This window comes from Phytophthora infestans, genomic scaffold (genome assembly GCF_000142945.1).
Source record: "Phytophthora infestans T30-4 supercont1.29 genomic scaffold, whole genome shotgun sequence".
NCBI classification, from domain to species: domain Eukaryota; phylum Oomycota; class Peronosporomycetes; order Peronosporales; family Peronosporaceae; genus Phytophthora; species Phytophthora infestans.
Genome location: NW_003303730.1, coordinates 1,848,575 through 1,871,374, shown reverse-complemented (window position 1 = coordinate 1,871,374; position 22,800 = coordinate 1,848,575). Strand labels below are relative to the sequence as shown.

The following is a 22,800-nucleotide window of genomic DNA, read 5'->3' as shown; positions in this document are numbered from 1 at the left end:
GTACTTCTTACTAGGAATAGACCCGAAAGGGCTAACATAAATACAGAGCAGAATTTCCACTTAAGCACACAGATCGACGTCCGGCTTCAAGGTAAGCGTCTGGTCAAGCTTGGTTAATTGTGATATGCCTGTCAGTGAGCTCGAAGCTCTGTAGCAAGAGCACGTCCGATAAGGCCAAAATACTGTGTGTGTATTGGCCGATTACTATCGAGAGGCTTGCGTGATGGCTTATCGTTGCCTGTTTTCACGACTAGGAGTGCGTGTATTGCGTCCCTTGTATTCTTCCAACCGAGTGTTGAGCACTCGGCGCCCTCGTAAAAGGCTTACCCGTGCCTGGTACCCTTCCGCTGTTGGGACCACAAGGATTTAAAACACCTATTAGCTTTGCTCGAGCTAGTAGCGTGTTCTTAGTTTTACTAGCTGACCTATATACGTAGATTACAATGTCCTGTCTATCCCGGTGCAAGGGCAGAACTGGGGTTTTCAGGTTCGCCCCAGCGACCGTTTGCCGTTCTAGCAGACGTATTGTTGTGGGTGCTTCCTAACTACATTTAAGCTAGCGTTCACGTGTGATTTCCAGAGCCACAGAACGCTATTCAACCAAAAGGCATCGCGACACCTGCATAAGGATCGCACATTTATAAGCACGTGCGTCAAGGACTCGATCCCGTTAATTTGTTTTTGAGCTCGACTGAATTGGCCGTCTCGTGGACCGGGAATCCAATACCAAGTTATGTCCCTCAACGACCCGTTCATGGACGTTGAGTACGTGGCTTACGTGTTCAAGTACTACTGGACTCTCGGAAATCTGGTAAGATCTACCAAGACCAAGAAACGACACCCGGGCTGTAAACGGCGACGCTATTAGCGTGCTCGCCACGCACAGCCCGTCGGAGATGTGTGTCGTTTCGTAGAGCAGCAATGGTGACGACGTGGAGGTGGGGAAGCGCTTACAAAAAGCACCGACGCTATATCCTGTGGTGACGTCGTGCTTTTCAGTCAGCTGTAGCCGCTGCAAGAACTGAGCTTCTGCATCGACCTCGCTAGCACTAAAATCCAATGCCGCGCGCACTAGACCGTGTACGAGCTAAAGGGCGACGAGCAACGTGAAAGCGGGAAGGACGACTTCGTGAAAGCTGCAATCTTTCCCATCCAGTTGGATGTGCGGACCAGCTTATCCTTCAAGAAGCTTAGTGTCCTCTGGAGCAAGGAATATCGTCTCTGTTTCTTTTCTACTTCGGTGAACGAGGGTGGGGTGGGGGGGGGGGCAGATTGCAAAATGGAGTCGAGGTTACTTTATTTATTTCCAGCCCTATAATTACCAGCCATTCTCGTGCTATGATGGGTTTCGTGTGCGCAGAGTAAGTAAGCTTAGTAGCAGGCCCACAAACCACGCTTTCTCCATGATAAAAACATGGACAAAGCGCTGACGTGTGACTATCGGCTCTTGATTCTATAAACCCATGCGGCATCGAAATCAGCCCGAAATACCTCTATATTTGAACCAGTCTAATGAAGCCCCAAAGTACGCTATACGTAGGACGTATATAAATGTGTAGGAAACTGTCTCCAGAATAAATGGATACCCTTTGTGATTAATACCGTTATAAATTGAAGATGCTGCAATAAAAAGGCCAATGCTTCAGTCCATGCGTCGACTCCGGTTATTGTTCGTGTCATGCCCCAAGTAATGTCCATGTGTCGAAATAAATTACTTTCCGCGCTTTTTAAATCCATAGTAAATTGAAGTTTTTAGACCTAAGCAGACGGAAACCCTCTTGCATCTCTCGATGATATACAGATATCAGAAGGTCAACCTTATGTACGAACATTAGACGGATCGATATCAGCTTCAATGAAAATGAGATTGTATTGAGTTGTATTATGGCTTGCTACCGTGAAGCACGAAGTGTAGGATGTGGAAGCGTAACAGCTTTAGACCAATCGGAGTTACGTCTAGCGACACACTCTCGTCTACATATCGCCAAAACCTCAACATTACGTAGAATCCGCAGCTGTATCCGTCTGTCTGGATCGGTGCGTTGACGGACACAACTTTATAGTCATCGCTGAGTGTAGTAGCCAGATCCCACGACAGTCGGTCCAGTACGCTCTTGTACGTTTTCAGGCTCGTTGAGTCATAGTACAGGCCATTGGTCTGCTTGCCATCCACGATAATTGAACACCAATGCATGTTTCCAACGGTTACAGGAATGGGCAGTACATCCGCTTCAGTGAGTAGTTCCTGGACGTTTGTCTTCATTTCTCGCTCATAGTTTTCTTCTTCTTTGACGCAGAGGCTGCCTCGACCCCGACGACGCGAACGCTGGTACCCGTCCTGTACAATCTCGCGCAAAAAGCCAAAATCATCGCTTCATTAGCTCATTGAGGCGGCTTGAGACGGTATATCATCGCGTAGTGGTAAACGCTGCCGTCACTGGAGATGGTATCTTGGGGGTAGGCGCGTGCAATGGTGTCTGCCATGCTCTGAATCGTCGTTTTTGTGCCGCTGAAATGGCGCTGGCTGCATCCTGGCTAACGATTTGGTAAACGCCACTTCTTCTTCACACAACCGCTTCACGTTTGCTAAGTATGCCATGGCCTCGATCTGTTTGCGTGAAAATGTTCCGATACACGCGATGTAGACACAGACGATCTCTGGGTTTTGTCCATTACTGTCCATGTTTTGTCCAGGTATTGTAGATATTTCTTCGTCTTTCTGTGTGGTTTGACTCTGGGTGAATACGTCGATGGCTGTTTCGGTGGTGTTTATGACAGGCAGCACGGCAACACACTTGTCCAACAGTTTTGGGTTGGGGTAGGAAGAACGCGTTTTCATTCAGCACAGGCGCCCTCACCCGAGTGTACTTGGGTTTCTTGCTACCTGCGTTCTTGTACTTGGTTTGGAGGGGCAGAACACGACTTAGGGTGTCTTGAAGTGGCGGCTTCTCGTGTTGAAGACAGCGTTCAAGTTGTATCAACATCACCTCTCCATGACGTCGTCTATGGGCTTCTGACTCAATGAACAACGCTCGTTTCTTCTTGTCGTCTGCTTCTCTCTCATTTCGGTTCAAACGAGGCCTACCAGACTTCGCGGCCTTGGGGTTCAGACGGATGCTCAATCCAATATCGGTCATTTTCTCTTCATAGTCATCAGGGGTGATTTAAAGCGCAAGCTGCTCCAGTTCGGGCATGCTTTCGGTTCGATTTCGGCTGGTTGTCACTGGAGAGGTCACGTTTTTAATTTCTGCTTCTTCTCTCGTGACTGAGACCTTCGTTCTTTCAACCTTTACACGTTTGCGCTGCCTAATGTTCCTCCGTTGTTGGACGACGAAGTCCAAATGCTCACGGCATTCGTTGGCTTCGGAGATATCGGCTAGCTCGCTGCATATACCCTGGAACGCGCTGACGGCCTCCTTGTACTTAACATTAGCATCAAGTACCTTGCGTTTCGCCTCTCTAGGTTTTTACTCATTAGCACAAAAGGCCGCGGAGTAATTGGTGCTCAGGAGGATGCAACCATCTAAACGAACGACATGTCCGACCGTTAATATGATATTAACAATGGATAATACATGGACTAGGAATGACCTATAGGTGGACAAAACCTGAGTAAACCCACATTTCATCGATGCAACTCAGCGGAATTACGCTTCCTGGTGCGTTGCTCAATTTCCTGAACGCGATCGCGTGTTGGCAAGGGAGGCGCATTGCAGAAGCAAATGAGCAAGTGCATCTCCACGTTGTCAAATCCACAGCGTGCGTCTTGCGTTAGCCCGTCACCTCCACGAAGCCTGGATTTGATTTCAAATTGAATTTGAGCTTTTCAACCTTCGAACACGCCATTACGCACTCCTTCTCCACGTGGGTTGTTACGAAATGCGTCGTGAAGCGTAAAACTTAGGAAATCTCCTCGTCGTAGCTACTGTTTACACGTAACCCGATCCTACTCTTATCGAACACGTATTTACTGGAAGTCCTGGAGTCGGCACCAATAAGGGCCTTCACAGTGTCAGTCATAGTCATGTTGGAGTTTACGGCGTCCTTAAAATGGCCAAACCAATTATCCAAATGGTTGTTCGTGAGGACGCGCAAATGTGCCAACCGTGAGCGTTGAAACATGATCCACATCTCCGTACAAGTGTTCCAGTTCTCGTCCATGTGGTCGTAAAATACCAAATATCCAGTCCTAGTGCAAAGTGCCCTCATGGAGGTCCAATTGGTCTCGTAGATCTATGAACTCAAGGCATATACCATGTTGTGAACTAATACGTCGATGGTGTCGTGATCGTCCGACGAAAGTTTACCATATTCCGGCTCCCTGGACGCTGTGCGGACATTTTTGATGACGTGAAAGACGCAAATCAACACGCGCGGCTTAGGGAAGTACCTACGCAGCACGCAGATCTCATTCAGATATTTGTCGACCATTATAACTTGGACCTTGTCGCTAATCTTATCGTCAATTCGAAATAGATGATCCAGCGCACGGGACATCTGCCAATCGGCGTTTCGTTCGAGCTACGACTGTTGTACAGGCTTCCCACGCCCGTTGTCGTCTATCATCATGAAGGTACAAAGCTGGTAGTTGTAGCTAATGGATAGTACATGGACACGAATTGCACTATACACGGGCAGAAGACTAAGATAAACACGGACTATACATGGACAAATAATTGCACAATTCATGGGAGGACTTACCGATTCATTTTGTGGGTACAGTCCACAAGCAAAAGCTCTGGAAACCTAGTAGCCATGTCCCACATATGTCTTGACGTCATACTGATCACGCCAGAGTGCCCCGCATCAGCTTCGTCCACCGTGACTACGTTGCCATCAGTAGCTGCGAATTATGCGAGAGCTGCGGCGCAAGCGTCGTCGTCATTCAACCCTCCTCTCATCTCCGCTTTCATCCCCCGTTGCACGATGTTGTCTACATCCTCCTTCACGAGGTTCTCGCCTCTCCCCAGAAGATATTCATAGATTCGAGCGCGCTTTCTACCGTACATCACCATGCTGTCCACAGCATCCTTCGTGTCCGTGTCGTCCAGCGAACGGTTCCCCGCGTACGTCTTGAACTGAGCTGTGCCCACCGCATGGTTGTGCTGGTACACACCGTTCTTTACAAGAAGGCACCTCACGCCATCAACTTGCAAGAGCTGCACCACGAATGAAATGGACAACCGAATCCTCGGACGAAGTGCTTGGTTCGCAATCCGCTGCATCTGTCCTTCGCTGGCCATCCATGCGTGCAGATGTATGTGCGTTGGTAAGCACGCCACATCTCGGGTGAGTACGAAACGTCCATTCCCTGCTTGCTGCCGCTGTTTGACCTAGCCGCTTGTTTTTCAATACACAACGAAGCGTTGTCTGGATGCGGATGACCTGGGGGGGGGGCTTTACCGAGTACGTCTTCAAATACTCATTCCACGCCGACCAGCTGGGATACACCACGTCTGCGGGCGCTCCACAAGCCAGGGAGAATCTATTACCTGGACAATACATGGGTGCGTCATCCGAGCTTTGCAGCCGTGCAGGAGGCTGCACAAGCTGTAGTGTCGATATCCGAAGAAGAGTAGGACGATCCACCCTGTATATACAAGTAGATACCGCGCGGTTAGAAACACGCTCACACAGACCACAAACAGCAAGATAACACATTTCAGGTGTCGCGGAAGCGGACAGAGTCAGCGACATGGCCGGCGCAGACAGCATCGGTTGATCTCGTGATGTAGGCTACGGCGGCTAGCTGGTAACGGATCGGAGGTGGCGGCAACGCTCGAAGGGGGGGCGAGTTTGTGTTTGAAAAGCAAGTGAAAGGCTGGTGTGATTGGTAACACTACCGGTATAAAGATTTGTACCGGTACCTATTACATGGATACATGAATAGCACCTCGTGGACAATACACGGATGAGAGTTGGACAATAAATGCACTCAACGACTGGATTTGTTATAAATTACCGAATGAAAATATTTTACAATCATGGACATTACATGGAGCATGACATAGACAATAACCGGAGTCGACGCACGGACTGTAGCATTTCCGATAAGAAAACTAATGCTACCCACAATCGTCGACGCAAATGGAACTTTTACATTCCCAATTTTAGCTGTTACCGTATTGACATCCAATTAAATCACGTGAAACAGGATAATCTCGGGATTATTCTAGAGTTCCGAACAAAATTTGATATTCTGGAACTTGAAAGCCGAAGTGCCGATTGTTAAGTGGTCAGACTGGTATGCAGCGATGCGGAGTGGTGGTCCGCCGGGCAACTCGTGGATGTATATTGCGTTCGGCTCAACTGGTCTATCTATCAGCGCACCTTCAAACAATGGGCAAAATAAAAAATACGCATAGCTGCCCAAAATAACCAGGTATGTCCATAATAAAGATGACAATGCGAGAAGCCACTCATTATTGAAGACATAGGCACTGGGATGGCAGCCGCAGCAGAGGTAAAAGCTAGTGCAAGCTTTGGGTATTTCGTGCAATTATCACATGATCGTAAGATCTCCAGCTTAACGCCCCTTATCCAAAATTCTCACAGCAATTTGGCCCAAAAGCGATTCTTGTCGTTTTGCTTGGACCCACTTGTCTTGATTGGACATGCTGCACCAGCGTGGCTTTGTTTTTTTATCTTCATGAAGCAATCGTCGTGTCTCTTAGCTGCACTTTGGGCCATCCATTTTTTGTTTGCCTAACCCAACACTACTGTCAAATGCATCTATTTTTCTAAAAGCGACTCAAGTAATAATTTGAACTAAGAGTAAGTAATTTTACTTTTCTTTTCTAAACGAGCACAAAAAAAGGACACGGGTGTAGGAGATTTCAAGCTGCTGTTACCGTCTGATGTTCAGCTGAAGTCAGCACAGTTCGAACAAGCACCCCCACAAGCATGCTACTACCTTCCGTCCTACGTCGCTCTACTGGAGCTATCGCTCTCCGCAACGCCTCCTTAATCTCATTTAACTGTCGCAGCAACTTGGCTCGATCCGCACCAACGCTACAGCGTCGTACATTCCTCACCAGCCCTCGTGTTACAAGCTACGTCATGTCTCGAGCCAAAGTTCTTCATCTAGCGGCGCGCAGCTTCCTCAACTACAACCAGATCATCACGCTCGACAGCGCTTCGTCTCCGCTAAGCCCCTACTTCACTCGCTGCTCGACGCTACGAGAGCGGGTGTACATGTACCTGGTATGTCTAATTCCACCAGACCAGACCATTGACCTCGCAGGTTTCCTTAATGGCGCGAGACAAGCTGCGCACGCCGTATTTAGCCAGCTTTACAATGAAGAACATACCCCTACCCTGGGGACAGAATCGTTCTCCGAGGCGTTGGCGGATATCGCGAGTGCTGATTGTGTCGACAAGTGGACCAGCAAGTTGGAAGCGCAGCGAATGACATTGCGCCTTCCTGTCGGTACCAAATTTAAGCTGGAGAAGCTTGAGGTGCACGATGTGAGACTGGCGGGGGCAGAGTATGAATACTCGGACGCTGCGATGGACCAAAACAATGACACGTGCAGTATTTACCACATGAACGAGGCCGTGCGGTTGAAAGTGCGATATGTCGTCACCGAGCACTTGCTGGCGTCGAGACAGGATGGGGGCGACTATAACCCAACGAGGCATACGGTAAAGACGACGTTCGACTGGAGTTTCTACTCGGACGTATCTCGCGCACAGCTTGTGGACTGGCATATCACGAAAGCGACTCCATTTAAAGTTGAGCCGATAGCGAGCAAGTGACACGTGAAGATTCCTGCTCCGATTTACGGAGCAAAAGTGTGCAGCTGATGAATTGAAGGCCGCATAGAAGACACTTTGTTAATTTACATACATGTACATGTAGATGCCAATGAACCCGGTGCAGTACTGAAGCCAGACTACAGTTTGTCTGCTTCACGCAATTTAGATTACCCAACAAAAAGGAGTGCGATGTGAGAGCTTTCCTAGGTCAAAATATCGACGCCATCTTCAGTGATAAGCACCGTGTGTTCCGCCTGTGCTGATCGTCCGCCGTCTGCCGTGGCCACAGTCCAACCGTCGTCCCAGTGAACAATCTATAAATTATCACAACACAGTTTAGGAAAGGTACAACAGCTACACAGATCCCTCGACTGGCATCGCACCTCGGGACTTCCCTCCGTTAGCGCCGGCTCCACCGTGAAAGCCATGCCCGGCAGCATCTTGCCTGGCTCGCCGTTGCGGTGATGCAGGATGAAGGGCAAGCAGTGGAACTCTTTACCGATGCCGTGACCTGTGTATTCCCGCACAACGCCCAGTCCCTCCTCCTCCGCCAACTTTTGTACAAAGTCCCCGATACTAGCAAAGCGATTGAGTGGCTTGCAGCAGTGCTCGATGGAGTCCATGAGCGCCTGGTTGGTGACGTCCACCAGGTGCTTCCCGGCCTCGTCCACCTCACCCACCAGGAATGTTTGCGACGTATCGCCGTGAAAGCCATCCAGGAAGACGGAGATATCAATGTTGACAATGTCTCCGTCCTCCAACGGCCTACTATCAGGGATACCATGCACGACAATCTCATTCACGGACGAACATAGCGACTTGGAGAAGCCTCCGTAGTTAAGAGGCGACGGATACGCACCGCATCGCACAATTTCCTCGTGCACGAGGCGATCGATATCTTCGGTGGTGGCTCCAGGCTGGCACAGCGGCTTGGCCAACTCGCGTATGTCCCCGGCCAATGCGCAGGCTGCTCGCAGCCGCAGCTGCTGCTCTGCGTCCAGGATGGGGATAAATGGTTTGAGGTCCGACATGCCGCCGGTCACTGCGTACGGGGGACGTGCGATGCCCTCGGGCACCGAACGCGAAGGCGACTGATGACCAGCGACGACGCGCGGGCGACTAGCGAAGCGTCCGAAGAACCGACGCATAGCGATCCCCAGAAGACAAACTTTACAATACACAAGCGGAATGGACGGTCATGATACGCAAATGGTACGAGGAAAGGGTGACAATTTTTTGACAAGCACCGACTTTTTAGAGAAAACCTTTCCTAAATGAACTTTGAGAAATCTGATATCCTGTCGTATATGATAGAATTAAGGTCCACCAAGTCCGATCTTAGAGATTACTATGGAGTTTACTTGACAATGCTCAAATGACAAACCTAATACGGACAGCAAAGTGTATATGTGTAGCCTACGACTACATGTACGAAGTGGCCGTGGAAAAACTTGTAATTATTTTTGCGTCAGTAATCAGTAATCAGCAACCAGCAGCCTTGAAATTGTTTAGCAGATTTACTGGAACATGGATGAATATTGCTGAGTTTAAGATCTGTGGAAATTCGATAGTCCAAGAATATCCCAGTGGAACCACGCGATACATGTACCGGTATCTAAGCTATCGAAGTTAAAGGACACCCATCGGAAATCTATCCGTCATTTATTCGGTCTCACGTGGAAAATGGAATTAGTACATGTATTGTAGCTTATAGATCTTTAAGCTGTAATTACAGCCCATGCTCCCTCTCCGATGGTACACTTTTGCCTCCATTGTCTTGATCAGCGTACACAGTACGCGATAGCTGCTTGGCGGCATTGTTCGCTCCAACGGTCTTCACGATACGCCACTCCAGTTCCTCTACGCTGCCGACCTTACTCCCAAACGTCCACGTACGTGAATTGTCTTGCAGCGCAAAACATTCCTCCTGGCCGATAAGCGTCATCTTTGTGGTCTCAAGACTCCTCGTCTGCACATGAATCTGCATGTACTCAATCGATGCATCCGACGCCCAAAAAAACGGAAGAACAGCGAGTCCAGCCGTCTGCGCTTCATACTCCGTCTGTGTCAGCTGTGCGTACCTCACACCAGCCACTACGATACTCTCGACGTTGATATCCTGCAACTCCAGAGTCATATTCCTATCCCTCAACGTGTCCGCCGCTGCTTCTCTCAAGTTCTCAAAGAATCTCGGAGTACAGAAGTTACTCAATTCCTCGGCTGCTTTCGACTCGCTTGCGATTCCAGCGGCGTATTCTGCGAAGTCCTTCGAGTTGACTGCTTTAAGCTGGGCTTTTGCTGCCATTTTAGCGCCTTCTAGGAACTCTACGAGCTCGATCTCCGTCGTCTGGGGCGTATGCAGTTGCACCATCGTCCACCACAGTGAGGCCGGGTTGGTGTCGGCTGGAAACAGCTGCAATTCCTTCTCGTATTGGACCATCCGATCTGCGTTGACTGTCACTCGTTTGCACGCAGTGTACATCGCCCCCACCGCGCTTTTTATCGGCGTGGACGAGCAAGAGCGACGACTGCTGCACTGCGCAGTCTACAGAAGCCGATACATCGCGTAACAAAGTGAGGGGGTGTTTCAGAGTGGAAAATGTTCCTTTAGTGGGAATTACACCTTGCGAATGTTACCAGCGCGCATTGCCCAACACGCCGCCATAGTCATCGCGAACTTCTGGAGATGTGTGATGTACGATGCGTACAATCCGGATGTGGCAACAAATATCCGGATGGAACGGGGGATCAGTAAAAAAGTAAAAACGAGGAGCCTAGGGAAGATCGAAATAATGTGCGATACATGTCCACGGTCGCTTAAATATGTGATGATCTCACATGTCAATACATATGACTTGAGCTCAGAGCAATTCATCCCGTTCAGGACTGGCTAATAACAGGAAAGAACATGCCTGGCAACTTGTGTCTAGAAGCTTAGGGTACTTCTGCATGTACAGTACAATGTGGTTTACGAGCGTGCTTGAAGAGTGTATTTACAATACTACATTGAGACTTACGCACTGTTTGAAAGATTGCGAGGTCTTATTAATACGAAGTGGGCTCTGTAACGGGAACAACTTGCCATCGCACTCTTCAAAAAATATTCGAAGACGAATGCTTTTTGCACTAGCATGGCCTTAAACCCACAACCAGCCTCCAAAAAGTCCGATGTGAAGGCCGATGATCTTGAATGATAATTTTCATATCATGGTAGGAATTGCAGAGCACGCTCAAGCGCCATTTTTGCTGATCCCGAGTCTAGTATGGCTAAAATCCCCATTGCCGGCTCCCCTTATAATACGGTCTGCCTTCATCTTTGGAAGAATGAATTTTAGCACCTTGACAAAACGTTTTTTCCACTTGGAAGACTTGGTAGGTGCCGCTTATTCGTGGTTGACGATGCCCGAAGTTATACCGTGTATAGGCTTGGCTCTCTCTTCAGAGTCAAACCCATTCCCCCTCGTTTCCATTTTTTTGCTGGGCGAGCCTTGACGCAGAGTCCGCGCTTCACTGCTCGAGAAAAGTAAAACTACGACCGCGAGAAATATGCAGCTGAGGCGCATCACTAGATGAATGGAAGGGCTGGGATTGCCCATTTAAAGTGCAGGAGATCAAAACGAAAATGAACGCAAGCTCTTATCAAGGAGATCATCATGGGTGACTAATCAAATGTAGTCACGCGAGGTTACAGAGCACTGGTAGCTAGAATCGTCTACGACTTGCTGGGTTTATTAATTGATCGAAAATTAATTCTAGATTGCAGTAAGTTCAGGTCTTACTTTATTTTAGTGAAAAACTCAATATCCAGCTTACTTCGCCTTCTAAAACTAAATTACAATAAGATTCTCATGCAGAGTAAGGTTTCAAATGTGCGGCGCTTGTTTGAGAGTACATTCACTTGAGCAGATGACAGACGTACTCGGATCCTTGCAGCTGGAACCCTAGCGGTTGGTCCATAAATATTGTCTCCTCAAGCGCACCGTTCCAGAATGCAGTCTAAACGGCGTACTGCTGTATGACCAACCCACACTGCAACACGTAGTAGGGTGCGGCTCGGATAGTCTCAAAGCGGAACACGGGCGCGCATGTTTCAGTGTAGCTCACACCAGCGACTTGCTTGAACCCATTAATAACTAAATGTGCTTTGAAATGTTTGACGAATCCTCGCTCGTCGCGCTTGACAGCAAAACCTCATCTGCCCGTGATCACTCGATGCCCTTTAGCTTGTTCGTGTCTAGCCAATCTCCACGTATTATGCTCTCGCAAAGAACACAGCTCGGTCTGCATTGCTTTCTTCCACTCGCGCCAGTAAGGGCTGGCTACCGCCTGCTTGTAGGTGCTCGGCACGATCATCTTTTACGCATGCAGTCGTACGTGATTAACCACATAGTCACGAAGGCGGACGTTCGGTTTAGTCGCACGACGAGGTCGAACAGTACAAGGCGCAACTTGTGGAGAAACTATCTCAAACGCCTCTTATTTATCTGATGATGTCGAGGCACGGGCCGTGCGTTTGGCCCCTATGCGTCTGCGTTTCCGGCGCGAAGGAAGACTATTCCGACTTTGCGTTAATTAATCTGGCGGTGTAGGCTCGTTCCGTGACACGGGATGTCGTACTAAGGTCTAGTGATTGTGTATATAACGCTTAAAAGCACAATTTCAACAGACTTTCCCCGCATCTGCTACAATATGATCCGGTGTTCGTCGTTTGGTCAGAAGCGAGTCCAGGCCCATGCGAATTCTCACCACCGGAATGATGTCTGACAAGTCATGCGAGCCCTCACGGTAGGCATTCATGGAAAAAGGCTTTCAATGTAGTTTGCATCCACAGAGTAGTCTTCATGAAACTGCAAGTGCTCGCGTCTGTGGGTATTGATCTTGCCTTCCTGCAACCCCATAATCTTGTATCCATTTTTTTCTCAACACTGTAACCAAGCTGTAGACCAATTCCAGCACGCGGGTTCAGCTTCTCCTTGCGTGTACCACATTCAGCCGCAATATGTGCATGCACTAGCCCCCCCCCAGTCCGTACACCAGCAAGGTTAGGCCTGTTTGCATAGAGCTTCTCATGCGGTGAGAGCGCTCCCAGAGGCTTCGATGGCAATCTGTTCAGCGTATCCACCACGTGCAGCAATGTCTCACCCCACAGCATAGTGGGGGGGGAGCTGTAGCGCTGAGCGCAGCTCGAATACGCGGCAGTACGGTTCCATTTGCACGTTATAAAATCCCGCTTTCTTGAGGTAAATTTGCGCTAGTAGTTTGTTGCAAGATTCCTTCAGATTCGCATAACAATCTCAGCTCATTACACATAAATTCGCCACCTTGGTCTGAATGGAGCACCGCAACGCGGTCGATCTTCTTAGAAAACTGCGAGTGTAGTCGGCGGATCACAACAATCACTAGAGCAGCAGCATCACGCTTCTGCGATAGTAGAAATATCCACTTGTAATGCGTGAACTCATCGACGACAGAAACAAACATAGTCTTGCAGTCTACGGTCTCCTCGTTCATAGTGCAGATGTCCATCAAACGTTGCTCGAGTGGAGCAGCAGCACACTCAGTATCCCTAGCGTAGGTCATCCTTTGCGACTTAGCAGTAAGGCGCGCAACACAATCTTAAAGGCTCAGCTGCGTAGCATTGATCTTAACACCAAAGTCAACCCCATCGATCACCATCGTCTTGATGGCATGCATGTTGAGATGTCCGAGTTGGTTATGCAGTAACTTCATCGGATTCTCAGCGCTCTTGACACCAGCAGCGGCCATGACTTTGCGACAATCAGGTTTCTTCATGCGTAAATGGTAGATCCTGTCAGCGCGCCCGAAGCGCAGCTTCGTGATTCCCCTCGGGAACCACGCAGCACACGGGCCTGGACCAGAGTACGACAACGCATAGCCGAGCCCCTGCATACAGCTCTGGCGCCGAATGTTGTTAGTCAACTTGGCAGAGTAGATCACATCATCGAGTAGTCAATCTTCAACACACAAAGTAGCATGACTCGTCGTACGGAACAGCACCAATCTGTGCACGCTAGTACATTTTACCGCTCCATTGCCGTATAGCAATTACGTTGAGTTAGTAGCATCCAGGAAGCTCACAAATAGCAATAGATCCACACAGATATTCACTTGTGAGCCGGAATCCAAAATCCACTCCAATTCACCAGTAGGTATATCCGATCCTGACGCCGAGGAGCCTACAGCAAAGCCGGACCGGTACGCCAGGTCCATAGGCACGATTGTAGCGCGGGGGGGGGGGCTTGGCTCACGCCACCTCTGACCGTAGCCATAGCCACGTTCCGGACGACGTGGTGACGGGCTACGGTGACAATGCCATGGTGATTGGCTTCGACGACCTCGTCGCGGTGATTGGCTGTGACTCCAGCTACTGGCTCGTGGCGATGGAAGACGCCGCTCTGCTGATCTCTCGCGATCGTTGCCTTGAGGCGCACTACGGCGGTCATAACGCTGTTGTTCGATCAGGGGCTGACGTTGCGTTTGTTGGTCGTTAGCTCGCGATGCATGATATCCGAAATGGTATCCTCCTTGGCGTTGCTCTTGTCGTTGTACAGGCAATGATGGTGGAGAAGTCGGTGACCATGGCTCGTCAATTTCCTTACAGCGAGCTTGTAGTGGTGGATGGCTCAATGGCAAGCATCCGCCAATCACACAGGGCAAAGCATAGAAAAGCGATGCTGAGCTCGCTAGTACGGGGTTAGAAAAACACAGTCAAGGCACAGGACGCGCTTGGCAGTGAATGGACATTAGGGATCTTACTCAACGAGGCTCACTACAGACCTTTGGGCTTACCAGGAAGCGCCAGCTTTCCTAGCAGTGGTTATTCGCTAATACATACTACAAAGAATTCTTTAGTTGCATTTTTTTGCGACACGAACTAACTGAACAAGAACAGGATGGTTTTCAACAACGAGGACTAAAGTGCTGAAGGACACAGCAGCGGTGAGACGCCTCCTTTCACAGCGAAGATGAAGACAACCGACCTGTTGAACGTTCCCCGGGTCCCACAGCCATTGTTTTGCTGTCGTTGCTGCGCCACTGGTTGTTGCCACGTCTCGTGAAGCCCTGCTACAGTGGTTGGGACTCCGCAAGGGGCGACCAAAGCGCGGTGCAAAAAAGGCAAGGGGGGCTTCACCTCGGTGTCGAAGAGCGTGCGGAGTTCGTTTGACGCTGACTTGTGGACACGTTTGTGAAGTAAGTAGGGGCGCCATGAAGAGTGAATTGACTTATTACTTTCTTTTATCGAAGAATCACGAGATTACGAACAACTACTAGAACCAAGCGTTACCGCCACTCAATAAATTTGCTCGAAAGGAGTTGGTCATGAAAATGAGCAACCTGAATATTCAGTCACGGGTGACGGATTATTTTCTCTCGTGCTATCGACGGATTAGAAAGTATGGTATCACCAGTTTATTCGAAGGGGCGAAGGGAGCTAAACCGAAGTGCAACTACCGGTTAGCTCACTCCCAGAGGCTCTTAAGGAGAAGGTCAAGAACGAGATTAACTAACGAACGCCCGAAGCGCAGAGCAGTGTGTTGAAGCTCTCTAAACTCACCAACCAGCAAGCGCTGGAGCAGGCGATCGAAGACCGAGCTCTTCAAAGGGACAGAGATGCGATTCACAAGTCGACGGGGCGCGAGCAGCAGCGAGGTTTCCAAAATAACAAAAAACGACAGAGTGACGGGAAACTGCAGCAGCAGCCGAGAAGAGGGTGAAGAAGGACGATACTCGTAAAGTCGAGAAGCAGTCCGAGGAAAAGAACCAGTCGAGGGTACCGAAAGGACGGATGATTTAGCTTCGGTGGGCCCCATTACCTTAGCGCATGTCCAACGGCAATCAAGGAAGGCCGCGACCGCCATACCTCCAAGTAAAGCAAAATACGTGAGCGGCCTCCTGCCGGGAGGCACCGCTAACCTCCGACTTTTAGCATATTGTCTGCCAGTACAAGCGCGCTCACTTGTGCTGGAAGACGCCTTCTCGGTAGCGTTTCGCGCCGACAGCGGTGCCGATAGGTCTGAAATGAGTATGACTGTTTTCTAAAAATTTGTGATGTTTGTCCGGAAGTGAAAATAGAGCAGCTGAGGGAACGGCTTGACTGTACAGGAGCTGATGGAAAACCAATTCAAGTGGCCAAGATTGTGAGCTTATCTATCTACGTACTGCTGCTGACCGTGTTCGTATCGCTAAACCGGTTGAGTGCCTCATCATTCCTGGTGACGCAAATGAATTACGACGTTTTGACGATGTTGGAAATTGATTTGCATCGAGAGCTTAGCTAACTCGTTGCCAATACTGGCCGGAGCGGACATGATGACGAACTTGATGACGTTGACGAGCCACAAATTGGTTGCGGTGCGGAACTAAGTGGTGATGTGGTAGCGGCCGTTGAAGATTTGGTAGCAAAAGCAGTGGAGAACGGATTTCCGATGGAACTGACATCAGAGCTCCGGCGAATCGCTTGCCGCTTTGATATGTGGAGATTGAAGCTTGGAAATGACCCGCCGGCTCATGTGACGCAATGAAGATTCGGCTTCGGGAAGGAACTAAACCGTACCGCTGTAAAGAGCGGCGATACCCTCCTGAGGTGAGGAACTTTCTGGACGATTTCAACAACGCGTTAGTGCGTTTAGACGGGGTATACGAAAATGCCGAAAGTCGATGGGCGTGCCCTGTCCTACCAGTTCGAAAGGGGGCTGGAGACTATCGCCAAACAGCAGACTACAAATCTGTCAACGCTGACATCGAATCGATCGTCGGTGTAATGCCCGATCTGAATGCGGACTTGGAGGAAGTGTAGCTTGCAAAGTGTTTTAGTTTATTTGATTCCATTAGCGGCTACTGGCAACTGGCCTTAGCGGAGAAGTGTCAAGAGTGTATCTCTTACATTACTCACCGGAAAACTTACACACCTCGCCGGGTGCCTCAAGGTATCACTGACGCAGCAGTCGACGATTCAGAAGTGTCTCGAAGAGGTATTTCACAAGCACTTATAAGTGTGGATAGATGATATACTACTGTTCACGTACGATGCCTCCACTTACTTCGCCAAACTCGAGGGATTATCCGAGCTATTGGATTTCTCTGGGCTTGAGATTAGCCCAAAGAAGTCAAACCAATTTAAACAAGAGGTGCGAAGGTGTGGGAAATTGACTAATGGCGACAGCGTTCATCATGACTCAGAGCGAATTATAGCACTGCAAACGCTGCCTTATCCAAAGACAGCTGGAGAACTCCAACAATTTTTATGAGCAACAAATTGGATGAGGGATTCGTTCGTCGACTAGGCTCAGAAAGCCCGTCCACTTCACGATGCGTTGGACGCTGCCTTAGCTCGAGCCTCTAGGAGAACGAAACACGCTGCAACAGGGATTGCGGTGGAGCTTACCGACCAGCAGCGACTAGCATACGACTCAATGAAGAAGATGTTGACTTTGAGCGCCACGTTAGCATTTCCAAAGGAAGGAGCGACTATGTATCTGCTTGCAGATGCCTTCGATGTGGGCTGGAGAGTGGTGGTCATTCAAGTGGTGGAGTGTCAGCCTGGAAAAGAATTGTACGAGCAGACACATGTGCTTTTAGTCTGTCTGAGTTGAAGCTTTACGGGATCGCAATGTAGCTGGTTCATTATTAAATAAAAACTTACCCGAACGTATGCGCTTGCGAGAGGTTGACTTACTTATTCCTGCGCCGAGGTGGGTTTAAGCTCTACTGTGACCATCGAAATCTGATCGACTTATTTGCACCTGCCAAAGAAGTAAAATACACATTCGGGGTAAATACTGCAATGGCCTACTAAGTTAATATACGAAGTGGAATATATTGATGGGAAATCGAATGCTTGGGCTGACATGGTCTCACGCTGGGGTTCGCAACCATAGTCCGGCGGTTAATCTAAAAGCAATGCCTCTACGAAACCGAAGCCGTGTGAAGTCCCCGGCACGCCGTATTCGCGACAGAAGCGTACACGCTGTAAGCAGGTTGAACATCGCTCAGGTGATCCGCTTGCAAGCCGGCAGCCTCCTCAGCAGCAACTTTGTACCCGCTCGACGACCCGGACTCTATTTGGCTCTCGTTCACCGTGATCTTTGAGGTGCAGCGGCAGCGTGCAGAGTGTCGACCAGCTATAGCTGTTGGAGATATCGAGAAGGGTTGGTTTATCAAAGATAAGGTGTGTCTTCCAGAAAAGCTGATGACCTCGTACAGCGGGTCTTCGTCATGGCGCATTGTGGACCCCAAGGCCACTGTGGACGTGATGCAATGCTAGAATGTGTTAGTAGGCACTTCAGTGTACACCATCTACGGGCACGTGCTGAGCGATTGTTTGGTGAGTGTCTCATGTGTAAACACTTAAAGGTGGGGAAACTATTTAACGACTATGGGTCCTACTTTTCGAATGAATGAGCGGAATGGAGCACTACACTTTGGCTTTGTGACGCTAAGCGATAGTTTTGCTGGTGATCGGTATTTCTTGGTCCTAAAAGACGAGGCCACTCATTTAACCGAGCTAGTGCCATGCGCAACTCCCACGAGCATCGTGGTGGTCGAGGCAATTCTAGCCTGGTACCGTAGATATGGACTTACACCAGTGTGGATCTCCGATCAAGGATCACACTTCAAGGCCAATATTGTTGTGGAACTTTGCATGCGTTTGAAAGCGCGTCATGAATTTTCTGTGGTGTACTGTCCTTAGATTAACGGGAGCGTAGAGAGGGCGAACCGTGACATCATGCGAGGCCTCCGCGTTATGTGCATGGACTACCTGGTTGACACGCACGACTGGACAATTTTCGTGCCAATACTGCACTCTAGTTTGAACCACCGGCTCCGTCCCTTAGTAATTGGGCGCCGGTGGAGCTCTTCTGTGAATTGCCACTATTCTCCCCGCTCACGTTATGTATGAATACCAGACAGAAGGAAATTCTAACGCTACCAGAGCAACCTGAAACCGTAACGAACTGGTTAGACAACCTCCGAAGCCGTATACATGAGCCTCTCAAACCTATGGTCAGTGAGCGAGCAAAACAAACTGTGCGGAGCCAACGCATGCAAAAGTATGCACCTCGACCTAAATTTGGCGTCGGAGACAATGACGCTGAGATCGTGGGTCGACCAAACGCACCACGACAAGCTTCTGGTGACGTGGGTGGGGTCGTACCAATTTACACGGGCAGACCAACACTCCTTTGGTGTTCGCCATTTGATGACAGGATCGGAGACAGACTTCCATCCCTCACGACTTAATTTCTACGCTGACATATCGCTGTTGATCAGCAAAGAACTGCGAGATCATGTGGCAGCTCAAGGTATTGTACTTTCAGTGGAGAAACTGAAAGATACTTGATGGAATTAGAAAACAAAACTACGAAGTGCTGGTTAGCTATAAAGGGCTCGCGTCGGTCGAAGACTCGTGGGAATCAGACAAGCAACTGAGCAAGGAGATGCCGCTGCTGCTTACAGAGTATACAAGAAACGACAGAACGTTCGAGCGACACAATGCCGCTGAAACAAAGCTCAAGTCCCGGTCAACAGACCGACCACCACCGAAAGCACCACAGAGCGTGCAGAACGAAAGAGAATAAGTGAGCAAAGGCTTGGGGGGGGAGTATAGTGTGGATGGATCAATGGCACGCCTTCGCCCACTCACACAGGAAAGATATGCCGAGCTGGCTATTAAGGGATTAGGAATACACAACCAACGCACAGGACGTGCTTGGCAGTGAATGGACATAGCGATTCTACCCTAGGAGGCTCACAATAGACTTTTGGGTTTACAAGGAAGTGTGGTGAAGTGCTTTTTCAGAAATAAGAGAATGGGCCCGACGCGGGGTCACTATCCCGAATCAGTGATAATTTCAAGTGATTAGAGAGGATTTGGGTTGGCTGGCACGGATGCAAGTTGCCTGTGGTGGATTAGCCATGGCGAGCAGCACCCCGTATGGAATGACGATGGATCTGATATGAGCGACGTACGAGAAGGCCAGATCCACCAAGACTTACCTCGGATCCACCCTTACCTGGATTCACTTAGGTGGATATGGGATATACTATGTACCAGTGGATCGAGTGTGGATCCTATGAAGGAATGGTGGTAGGTGCCATCCGAAGGTGGATCTAGTAGCCACGGCTAACGAGAAGTCAGGATCCACCGCGAGGTACCCCGGATCCCATACTTCCGAGTTCGGGTCCAAGGAGGGAGGATCCCGCATAGAAGGACCTGGATCCAGGGTACAGGGATGAGGGATGCAGTGGATCTGGAACTTTCGTGGGACAATGGAGATCACAGACGGTTGCGAGATGATGTTGGATGATTGGAGAGCTCAGATCGACGACGAGTGCAAACCTACAGTGAAGTGGATCCAAGCGACCTGGATCCGGATGAGTGTATCCATAATAGGGGACCATGATGATTACGTCATGGATCCGGTGGATCTGAAGATAATACAGCTGGGATGATGGGTCAAGGGAAGAAGGGACATGCAGCCGAGCCTGGTAAGGGATTTAGCAGATGGAAGACATAGAAGGTAGAAATCCAGGCAGGTATAGGCTTAAATATCAATACAGACTCCAATTTGCACAGTGACACGCAAGTGCCTTCCTGCCCTCAAGAACCGGAACTACATTGGCCGTACGAGCTCCGAGAGGGTTGGGAATTGCAAATCTAGTGTTGGTAGTGATAACTGGATAATACATTGGCCAGATCCTACAACCTAGTGAGATTTTCCTATACTTGTGCAGATCCGACAGGCTAACCGAATTTACTACTTGGTCGGTTACACCCTAGGGGCTCTCAACTTTCAAGATCCCGTCACAGGAGGCGGCAAGTACGACGCAAAGGAACTACAAAGGCAAGGGAACACACCCGCAAGGCAACCCTACGGCCAGATTCACGATCTAGGCCCCGGATCCATAAGCTCGAATATTCGCTTAGGATACGGAACCATGCACGGACGCAGAGTGAAGATTTTCCACTGCTGCTCCACCCCATCCCCACGTCTCGCCAAGACGCTCAAGCTTCACCACTTAAACTCTTCGGAAGTTACCGAGAGAGCAAGATCCCGCCCTACCGACGGGTACACAAGGTGAGGAAAGTTCAGCAGAACACGGATCATCGGGGGACCCCCTCCGTTAGTCGGTGTCTGGGTGCAGTTGGTAAGCTGGATCCGGCAATCTCGCAGATTTTACTGATCCCGCTACACCACAATGGTGCGCGTGTTCGGATCTTTTGGTGACTCGGGATTTCACCGTGAGTCCCAAGAAGATGCTCAAGTGAAGATTGAGCCAGGGGAAGAGGCGTCGTCGGAGGTCGGATCGACGAAGACGCTGCTGAATGAAACAAGATCCGCGGATCGATGGAGTTTTGGGAGGAGCTCTGTCGACGGAAGAGAGGTGGATCCGGATCCGGATCTAGAAGAGAAACCTCTCTATCCTCCCCAGGTCCCCTCGGGGACCCCTGCGGATCTTGACTTGCGTCAAGATCCGCTAACAAAACAAGGGAAAGTGAAGGCGAAACGGTATGCATTTGCAGATTCACCGGTTAAGCCAACATCGTACCTAAACCCAAGCCCGCTAGTCGAAGAAACGAGAAAGAAGACGAAGATGAGTAAGACTACACGGAAGAAGATGCAAGCACCAGAGTCGGAAGAAGACCAAGCTGGATCCAGGTCAAGCTGGTCCGACAAGGATCTCGAGTTTGTGTATCGCCACCAAGCTTTACGCGACTTCCTGCATCAAGATCCTGTCATGCAGATCCTGAATCCACGACAGATCGAAGATCCAAGGGAACCGGTGAGAGCACCAACGAAAACGGCGAACAAGTTGGTGGCAGTCAAGGAGCTTTTACGTTTGCTTACAGAGTCAGGCATCGTAGCTGGTGTGTTCGACGCAGAGGATATCTTTGAGCTAGATCTGGATCTCATAGCATCCGCGACGCGGGACCTCTTTGCTAGAGTTAAGTCCATCACCGGAGAAAGATCGCACACTATGGATCCAGTGTCATCGCCGAGGATCAGCCAAGCTGCGTCCTCGAACTACGAATCCGCCGCTGAGGATGAGTCAGACACGTCGTCCGAACCACGACGCATGACTTTAGGACCCTCCGGGACATCCATGTTGGAAGCGCGGGCGAGGGTCCGAGGACAGGAAGCCCCTGTGAACGTGAAAGCTCGGGATCCAGTAGGCCCTACGCGTGATCTGACACAATTCATCCAGGATCGAGCCAGATCCAGCAAGAAGCCAGTGGGATTATCGTCAGATCAGGCTCGAGGTAATCGCCTCACGGATCCTGTCTCGCCAGTGGACCAGACGGCCACAGGCTCTTCCGACACTTCCTCGGGCACCCTGCAGCGACACTTCGAAGCTGCGATGAGTCGTTCCCCGGCCGAACAGGGTATGAGAGCGCCCGTGCCACAAGTGCAAGTGCTCCACGAATATGGAGCACGAGACGTGGAGATGGAGTCCGTGGAGGGAGACAACTCCCATGATGAGTTCGACCCAGATGATCTGGATGGCCCATCCACTTCGTCAGCAGTGGTAGCAGCAGCCACAGCCGGGGCAGGTGTTTCGTCCATGAGTCAGAGGGTACGGATCTCAGCCATATCGGACCTGAAGGAGTTCACGGGCAAGGATCAAGATGAGGACCGAGCGAGAACATGGATCAGCAAAGTCAAGTCGGCCCTCATGAGAGATCAAGCGTCGGATGCTGAGAAGTGTTTGACCTTTGCGGATCTGCTACCGGGGCCAGCCAGGAACTGGTATCGGCAGCTGGGCAGATCCACCAGGAGCAAGTGGCCAGATTTGCTGCGCAGTTTCCAGACCCAGTACTGTGAATTGGGAGTGTCGGTGGCACGACAATACTACCACGCTCGCCGCAGATCGGATGAATCCCCGCTAGAATACCTACATCGACTAAATGTGGCCGGTCTACGGGCCAAGTTGAAGATCAAGGATGGGGGATCCAAGGTACTGCGGGAACACGTGGATCATTTCATCGAGACGTCCGGAGTGGTGGATCTGCCGACAGGC

The 22,800-nt window shown here is 49.9% G+C and overlaps 3 protein-coding genes across 3 annotated transcripts; 1 reads left to right on the top strand and 2 right to left on the bottom strand.

Moving 5' to 3' along the window:
- Positions 1–7,059: 7,059 nt before the first annotated feature.
- On the top strand, positions 7,060–7,758 carry PITG_13659 (uncharacterized protein; the record flags this gene model as incomplete). Its single annotated transcript, XM_002899797.1, has 2 exons — positions 7,060–7,278; positions 7,381–7,758. 2 exons carry the CDS (start codon positions 7,060–7,062, stop codon positions 7,756–7,758), a joined length of 597 nt encoding a protein of 198 aa, XP_002899843.1.
- A 314-nt stretch (positions 7,759–8,072) lies between these two features.
- PITG_13658 (methionine aminopeptidase, putative) lies at positions 8,073–8,906 on the bottom strand (the record flags this gene model as incomplete). The annotated part of the gene is made up of 1 exon (XM_002899796.1): positions 8,073–8,906. The coding sequence occupies one exon, from the start codon at positions 8,904–8,906 to the stop codon at positions 8,073–8,075; it is 834 nt and encodes a 277-aa protein (XP_002899842.1).
- A 581-nt stretch (positions 8,907–9,487) lies between these two features.
- Positions 9,488–10,423, bottom strand: PITG_13657 (uncharacterized protein; the record flags this gene model as incomplete). Its single annotated transcript, XM_002899795.1, has 2 exons — positions 9,488–10,303; positions 10,382–10,423. 2 exons carry the CDS (start codon positions 10,421–10,423, stop codon positions 9,488–9,490), a joined length of 858 nt encoding a protein of 285 aa, XP_002899841.1.
- Between the last annotated feature and the right edge of the window lie 12,377 nt (positions 10,424–22,800).